The 8,837-nt window shown below is 41.1% G+C and overlaps 1 protein-coding gene across 1 annotated transcript; it reads left to right on the forward strand.

Moving 5' to 3' along the window:
- The first annotated feature begins 4,966 nt into the window (after positions 1–4,966).
- Positions 4,967–7,874, forward strand: TMEM167B (transmembrane protein 167B). Its single transcript, XM_083357507.1, has 3 exons — positions 4,967–5,068; positions 5,310–5,441; positions 6,616–7,874. The coding sequence occupies exons 1-3, from the start codon at positions 5,059–5,061 to the stop codon at positions 6,696–6,698; spliced, it is 225 nt and encodes a 74-aa protein (XP_083213633.1). The 5' UTR covers positions 4,967–5,058; the 3' UTR covers positions 6,699–7,874.
- Positions 7,875–8,837: the final 963 nt, after the last annotated feature.

Consider the following 8,837-nt stretch of genomic DNA (forward strand, 5'->3'; position numbering starts at 1 on the left):
TTATATGTGTAGAGTTCAGTTATTGCAGTTATGTGTTAACATTATTGATTCATAAAGGTTTAACATTATCAGCGGAGCATGAGGTAAATCGTTGACAGCGGAACACGAGGGAGTTTTGACAGCTGTCAAAACTCCGGACTGGCGCATGCGCACGAGTTGACAGCTCGCGGCTGTCAAAACAACACAAGCCGCCGCACGAGGAGCAGAACTGTCAAACGAGCCGCAGAGCTGATTGGAAGAGAAATAAAGCGGGAAGAAGGGCGGTTCGTGATTGGACCGTACGACCGGCGCCAGACTATAAATAGCCAAGTGCTCCTGTACCTTGCTGCTCTGTCTTAATAAATCAGTTGAAGTTACCAGCTGTCTTGAGTGGTCTGTTCCAGCCACTTCAGGTAGATTTCTTCTTATTTCATTGGGGTATAAGGAGAAGGAGGAACAGCACAGAATTGCAAGATTTTGTTATAATGGACAACCTCAATAAAAGTAGTTTTAGTCTTCCTGCACCTGCAGCATACCTCTGACTTGCTTTTTAAATAATAAGGGGCAAAAGGTTAACACATTCTAAATATTCTGAGACTAGTCTTTGGTAGTGTTAGGATGTGTGTGTGTGGGGGGGAATGTTACATTTATATGGTACTATTAATGACCAAACAGGGACGCGGTGGCTCAGTGGGTTAGGACGCTGAGCTTGTCGATCAGAAGGTTGGCAGTTTGGCGGGTCGAATCCCGAGTGCCGCATAACAGAGTGAACGCCTGTTACTCGTCCCAGCTTCTGCTAACCTAGCAGTTCGAAAGCACGTAAAAATGCAAGTAGAAAAATAGGGACCACTACGGTGGGAAGGTAACAGCGTTCCGTGCGCCTTTGGCGTCTAGTCATGCCGGCCACATGACCACGGAGACGTTCTCGGACAAGCGCTGGCTCTTCGGCTTTGAAACAGAGATGAGTACCGGCCCCTAGAGTTGGAAATGACTAGCACGTATGTGCGGGGGAACCTTTACCTTTATCTATTAATGACCAACTTAAGCCTGGCTCACTCATGGACAGAGGGTGAGTAAAATAAGATTGTAGGAAATTATTATAATGGGGTTATGACTGTGCCATGCTAAGATACAAGTGAGAACAAGTCCTATGACATAAAGCAGCAGATAGTGCATGATATCTTCCATTTATGTCATGAAAATTCCAAGAAGTAATCTGGATTACTCTATCAATAAAACACCATATTCCTTCACTCTTTAATCCAATTTTCCTCAATGACATCTTCCAGATGTGTTGCAATTACAACTTTCCCGAATCTTTGCCTTACATTTAATGAAATGGAGGCTCAAGACTGCCATCTGATGGTAAAACTGCTTTTACTGTACTTATTATACTCAGCCAGATGAAATATTTTTTATTATTTATTTGTTAAATTTATTTGCTCCCTATCTTGCCATGGGGCTACTCTAGGCAGCTTACAATAATAAAAAGGAGTGTAAACAGAAGTAAAATAAGAGAACAGAACCTATAAAATAAACATTGAAAAAGAATACACTGAGAATACATCAATATGATAACCAAAAAGATAGATGGGTGGAGAGCAGAAGGCAAGCATGGAGGAAGTCATAATCATAATTTCTCTTTCTTTTCCAACATCTCCAGATATCTCGGGAGTACATGGAAGCAAAAGTTTCTGAGAGCTTGCTGTCTATTTTGGTTACTTGTTGATGAATCACCCTGCTCTAGCTGTCTCGGACTCAGCCCAACCCAATTTTCTGAAGTATATATGATTTTTCTGCCAATGTTAATAGGCAAATTCTTAGGAAGATAAACAGGACTCAGAAAATTAGTAAAAAAAAAAACCTCAGTTTTTACTATTGTGCCCACTAAACTGACTACTGGTTACCAGGATATGGAAGAAAATCATGTAACACCTAAGGTCTGCCCCACAAAGCTGAGGGCAGGCTTAAGACGATCATGTTCCTCTCCTTGGAAGAAGACTTCCTGAAAATGGCCATGAATGATCTAGTGACTAGAGGGAAGAGGTAAGCCAGTGTTGTGATTCAGGGTCAGCCTGTGGGTTCGGCAGTTGGGTCGGATGACTCAGAGGAGGAGGGGGGTGTTGAAGACCTTGCTGAGGGGGTTGAAGATCTTGCTGATGATAGCCTTCAGGCAGGCCCCTCCCACTTGGTCACCATGGAGACCCAGCTGTGTGAGCCTGACAGTGTGGATGAAGATGACCCACTACTGGCCCTGTTCAAGGACGCCCGACGCAGGAGGCAGTCAAGTAGGAGTAAACAGAGGAAGGCTGTGGGGCTTCTCGGAAGGAGGCAGAGAGAGGCCATGCCCTGAACTCTTTATAAAGGGAATGTGTGGGGAGGGCTGGTTTGCTGAAAGCAACCGCTCAGATAGTGTTTCAAAGCTCCTGTATCTTGGTTCGTGTCTTGTTTGTTTTTTGTAGTAATAAATTTGGCAGACGTAATTCCAGCCTCTTGCCGTTTGTAAAGGGGTTGCCTTTTCTGCAGGGCCGGTAGCAGGCTGGTACAGAACAGTCAGCAGTTTCATACAGCAACCAATTTGTCTTGAAATTAAACCACAGCAGAGAATCCCACAAGCTGGGCTCTTGCCAGCACAAGTAAAAAACCCACCACTTTTAAAGCAGAACAAGAAAGTTCTGCTCCATGATAAAAGTATTGACAAGGCGCCTTGTTTGGCGACTGTTTTGGACTACGGGGATGGGGGAAGGTAGGGTTTCAGTAAGACCCTACCCTCATCTAAATCAGAGATTCACTGCCTGTCCACTCTCAAGCCCTGGAGGGTTTCTTGTGCTTGCTGATTGCCAAGTGGTTGGCCAGGGAGGTCCCTAGGATTTGTTGAGGTGTGCCAGAAGGGAGCCACAATGACCACAACTCGAGCTGGCTTCCTCTATCTGGGGTTAGCAGTTCTCATGATGACCATTGGATCATGTTACTGAGGAAAATGGGCCCTAAAACCAAGCACCCCAGGAGGGTCTCTGGATTAGCAATAGCATTTAGACTTATATACTCCCCATTGTGCTTTACAGCTCTCTCTGAGTGGTTTACAGAGTCAGCATCTTGCCCCCAACAATCTGGGTCCTCATTTTCATGACCTCAGAAGGATGGAAGACTGAGTCAACCTTGAGCCCCATCAGGATCAAACTCCTGGCAATCAACAGAATTAGCCTGCAATACTGCATTCTGACCACTGCACTACATGGCTGCTTAATTCAATCCAGTGGTACATCACTGGAGGCTTTTAAGAAGAGGCTGGACAACCATTTGTCTGAAATGTTATAGGTTCTCCTGCACGAGCAGGGGGTTGGACTAGAAGACCTACAAGGTCCCTTCCAACTCTGGTATTCTGTTGTAAGTTAGCCAGGGGTAATCAGTTCAAACCTTCTCAATTTGACTGTGTAAATTGCTGGTGGTTAGTAGCTCATTCAGAAGAGCCCCTGGTATAAGGCTTGGTTCTCAGGCTGATTAGGATTCAGATTGATTTGTTAAGTGTCATCAAGTTGTTTTCAGGCTCCTACCAACCACATAGATTTTCTCCATAGCAATCTAGTAGCCCTAAGCCAGGGGTCTTCAAACTTGGCCCTTTTATGACTTGTGGACTTCAACTCCCAGAACTCCTCAGCCAGGCATGCTGGCTGAGGAATTCTGGGAGTTGAAGTCCACAAGTCATAAAAGGGCCAAGTTTATCCCTGCCCTAAGCTGTTCTTTAAGGTGACTTAAGTGATTCTGAGTACTATCTATTCTCTTTCACCTTTCAAAACATGTTATTTTTGCTGAGATAACCTCAGTTACTGGTCCTTCTCTAGGAATCTGCCATGTTCCAGGATTCTCTGGAGTTGCTGGAGCACATTATCTTATCTAAACCTAGCACTTCCCTCCTAAGGAAGAGTATTAACTTTATTTTGGTTTGGTTATTGCATTGTCTTAGAATGACTGGGAGTCAACACTTTGCTCGAGTGGTAAGCAACCTTATTGATAGGTTTTTAATATTATGGCTGCTGTTTCCAAGGTGGGCTCTTGTTCAATCTGGCCACTAGAGGTGTCTAGGTTGCTATTCACAGCAACTAGTACAACACACAATATCAGATTAGTTCTAAAATGCAGAAATCACAATACATACAATTATAATTCCCAATCTAATGTAGAACCGGTTACATAAGGAAGTGATTGGCTCTTTTTCAATGGATGTGTTCCAAGATAGGATGGGCAGATTTTTATTATGGAAGTTTTAATTACGATTCATGCAGGGAGGATATTGGACTCTATTGTATAGTTTAACTCAGGGGTCTTCAAACTTGGCCCTTTTATGACTTGTGGACTTCAACTCCCAGAATTCCTCAGCCAGCATGCCTGGCTGAGGAATTCTGGGAGTTGAAGTCCACAAGTCATAAAAGGGCCAAGTTTGAAGACCCCTGGTCTAACTAGTACCTCCAAAGTCTCCACAGAATTGTGTGGAAAGAATTACTTATCTTTTGTTCATCTTGCTTAATAGGATGTAGTGCAAGTCCATATTAATGGAACTTATTATGCAAGTTTACTCAGTAGACTGCAAACATGCAGAAGAGAAAAATCTGAATATTAATATAATAAAACAAATTTTAGTTCCTATGAGCTGCTTCAAGAAATGAGAAAGCTATTCCAACTTTCACTTCCTTTGGCACTGGATAGTCGCTTCCAAATTGTCATAACCATTGACTGATAATGGACCGTTAACGGTCTTTAATACGTATGCCGTCTATGAACAGACGTTACCACTGGCATTTTAACCAAAGACAAACGTGACCTCCAAAAGGAACGAGAAACCAGAGCCGCGGATTTAAAAACCCGCGGGCTGGTAACACGACTCTCGGCAGTTCTTATCGGTCTTCGTTTGTTGCTGCCTGAAACGACACGGCGCGCCGTTCTAGGACTCTGAGGCGATCCAGAACGCTTGCCTATCGGAGCTCGATTCACCTTACTCGGTGGTTCCGGTGCCGCGCTGGCCGTTCCTTCCTCCTGGAGATGCGGTGACGAAGTTCGGCTTTGGCTCTTCGGGCGGTCGTCATGGCTAATGGTGAGCGGCTGGTTCTTAGTCCGGTTCTCTGAAACGCTCTCCTGGGCCATTCTCTCGGGCCATGTTGTGCGTTCCCCGCTCGCCGGCCCTGCGAGTACTTAGGCTCCCGCGAGTGGGGCGGTTCCCTCGGCTCGGGGTCCCCCAGGCCGCCGTGGAGTCCGAGTCTCAGTCTCCCTTTCCCCTTGAAAGCAGGAGCGGTCCACCCAACCGGCCTTGTCTTTCTTTTCCCTGTTCTTCGCAGTGTACTCCCTGGACGGGCTCTTGGTCTTCGGCTTGCTCTTCGTGTGCACCTGCGCCTACTTCCGGAAGGTGCCTCGCCTGAAAACCTGGCTTCTGTCGGAGAAGAGGGGCGTCTGGGGTGTCTTTTACAAAGGTCGGCATCTCGCCCGGAGCGCTAAGTACCGACACAGGAGAGCAGAGGGAAAAACTTTAGACAAGCGGGAGTTAAGTCCTGTCGGGAGAAGCTTGTGAGTAGTAGCAGAAAGTGAAGCTGATTGCATCTCCGGGAGGAAGGACAATTTTAGACTTCAGGGTTTTTAAAACTTTTGGCCGTGGCGCTTCTCTTTAGCTTACACACCTCCCTTAAAAAAAAAATCCGAATAAAAACGAGCAATGGAAACAGTACAATAAAACTTTGGAATAGGTCAGGGGTAGGCAACCTCGGCTCTTTTATGACTCATGGACTTCAATTCCCAGAATTCCTGAGTCAGCTATGCTGACTCAGGAATTCTGGGAGTTGAAGTCCATGAGTCATAAAAGAGCCGAGGTTGCCTACCCCTGTAATAGGTGGATGTATTGTGATAACGAACAACTAAAAGGTTCTTTCCCCCCCCCCACACACACACACTTTCCCTGGGACTCTTTCAGCATCTCCTCAAGAGAGATACCCCTCATAGTTTGGGAAACCCTGGGTTAGATGGGAGATAGTTTGGTGTGTAAATCGGACCTGGATGGATAGGAGAAATTAATTAAACCTCTGTTGTATGATCCTCTTGTGATTTAGCTTTAAATGTCTTTACCTTTGTTTTTGTTTTTTTTGATAAAGTAAGAGTGGTGACACTTTGATATAATTGGAAATGGTAGGTGTTGTTATATATAGTCAACTTTTCCTCCAGCTTTACAGTTGGTATAGCATACCTATAGAAATTGGAGGATTTAATCATGCTTACGCTTACGTTACTGACAAAGGCGGCATGACAATGTGCTGCTGACTATCACTTTTCACTGGTTGACTGGAGGTCAGCAAATTGGGTAGAGGTAGACCTATTATTGGAGTGGTTTCTGCTGTGGCTCTAAAGGTGCTGGCAATGTTATAGAAGGACTCTATATCAGCAACAATGAAAAACAGCTTAAAGATTCTGTGAGCAGTATGCATGAAACTGGTTTGAAATGTTAGGTAGAAAGGTTTGAAGTTAGCAAGATTAGCACTGCACTCTTAGTGTGCATTGCAAGAAAGCATTTTTAATTTTTTTCATTCTCAAAGAATTATATGAAATGACATGTGCTTACTACTGTTTGAATAATAAATGGTCTTTGATGTTTTTCAGCTGCAGTTATTGGTACCAGACTTCATTCAGCAGTGGCAATATCTTGTATTGTCATGGCTTTTTATGTCCTCTTTGTAAAATGAATCCCACTGCTTCAGATGGACAACTTTTTAAATGAAGACACTGCTCTTTTGCTTCAGAGGACTGTACCTCCTAGCAGAATTGACAAGAATCTGTACAGATGGCAAGAAGAAATTATTCTGTGGCCATGGCTTGCTTGAGACCAAGGGAATGTTGTTTAGATAGAAACAATCTTCTGTGCATCTAAGAGTTTCAACAAAAATCAAAATATTTTATGTGCAGATTATTAAAATTAATATTAGTCTATACAAGAGAAATATCACAGGTTTATGGCAAGTTGAAATGAGTGATGTTTTTTCCAGAGTTTGATATAACATGGAAGTGGAACGATGTTTCTTTTGTCCCCAAAATGTAGTAGCATTGAAAGGCTGTAGATTTGTTTTCTTTGATTACTGCTTTGAACCCAAACTCATAACACAAATAACTGAAGATGAGAAAATCACCAGTGATAGAATAAAATATTTGTGCATTGTGGAATTCTTGAAGAATTGAAACATAAAGGAAACAAATTACAATTTGGTGATGTTCACTTATCTTTTGCTATAGTTAATAATCTTGCCACCTCATATAAATTGCTGAGTATGGTTAAAATGTCTTGTTATTATGTAGAACCCTGTTTGAAAGTAAGAATTAAAAGAACTGAAAACATGGTATGGTATGGGAGAAAACAGTGGGGGCATATGCTGTTATAAAAGATGTGGGATGCTACATGGTTAAATTACATTTAAAGATAACATGTATATTTTGAGAAGTGTACATACTTAAAGAGTTGTTCTAGTCTTTATTTTTACTATACTTTTAAATTTTCCTCATTCCAGCCTTCCTCTTGATAGTAACCTCCTATCACCATGTGCTTTAAGTGTAGGAGATTCTCTTCTAAAATAGGAGCATTACTGTAAAAGAGCATGTTTGACCTGTCTGTTTAAAGTTTATAATGTAAGCATCTGACAGATTCAAAGTTTCAAGATTGGCCCTAAATAATTTTAATCCATTGTTTTGTATATCAGTTCAATCTGAGAAAGCCAAGTTTCTTTTTCAACATTGTACATTTTGTCACAGACAAAACTTGTACTAATTATATATTTATAAATCAGCAAGAACACTAAAGCCATAATTTGGCCTTTGGTATTCCAGCAATATGTGTTTGAATAAATCTGCCTTTTTTGATCTTCCCTGTACTTCCTAACTGATGTATATTTGAACCCTCTTTTTTGTGTGTGATTTCTTGCTGTTAGAAACTATACAAATAAAAACTTGTCAGTTTGATGTAGAAATGGGAAGACAAAAATAGAGGTGCTATTTAAGTAGTGAGTTATTAATTTCAGCATTTAGAGAGTTTTACTTAAAGGCATGTCTCCAGTGGCATTGGGATCTCAATATTAGATTTAACAAATTGCATAAATAGTTGATCATATTAATGATACAACTTAGCAATCAATAGGACAATCTTTTAACAAGTTTGTCTATTTGAAGATATATTTTCATGTTTGCTATGAAAGCAATTTAGACAGCAATTGGAAGAAAACATTAGAATCATAATATTTTTCTGGAAACAATCTGGCATTAGAGATGTTCTGTTTTTGATTATTTGTAATTTAGGGATCTTACCAATACATAATTCTGGGAAACAATGCTGACAAAAATCATTGCTAGGATTATTCCATTAATGAAAATAAATATCAGACTCTAAAAGATAATTTATCCTTTCTTGTTTTGTCAAACTTTTAATACATGAAGAAAATTGAATGCTAACAAGCATTTTGCTACAGTGTAATTGATATATCCATTTTCCCTGGTGGGAGTATATGAAAATCTGTGCCATGCATAAGAACTGGCTTAGTTTTAGCACTAGAATTCAAAATGCTAAAGTCTAAATTTTCAGCTATCCAGAAGATAAGTCAGTGATAAGTTGTCCAATCTTCTCTTTATTTCCTTTCTTCATCTAAAGCTGATGACCAAGTTTTGCAATGAAGTATTTAGGTTTTTATCATCTATATATTAAACTTTTTAGAAGAATATGAATTGTTAAAAGAAATGTAAAAAGAATAAAAAGATAGTTAAGTAAATTATTTGAAATGTCATGAAAATTATTTTTAAATATATTATTAGTTGCCCATAAAGCAATGAAATATATCATTTTT

The sequence above is a fragment of the Vipera ursinii genome (assembly GCF_947247035.1).
Source record: "Vipera ursinii genome assembly, chromosome: 3".
Taxonomy (NCBI): domain Eukaryota; kingdom Metazoa; phylum Chordata; class Lepidosauria; order Squamata; family Viperidae; genus Vipera; species Vipera ursinii.

Coding starts and splice junctions, on each gene's coding strand:
- TMEM167B (XM_083357507.1), top strand. Junction 5,442..6,615: donor CTGGGGTGTCTTTTACAAAG/GTCGGCATCTCG, acceptor GATGTTTTTCAG/CTGCAGTTATTGGTACCAGA.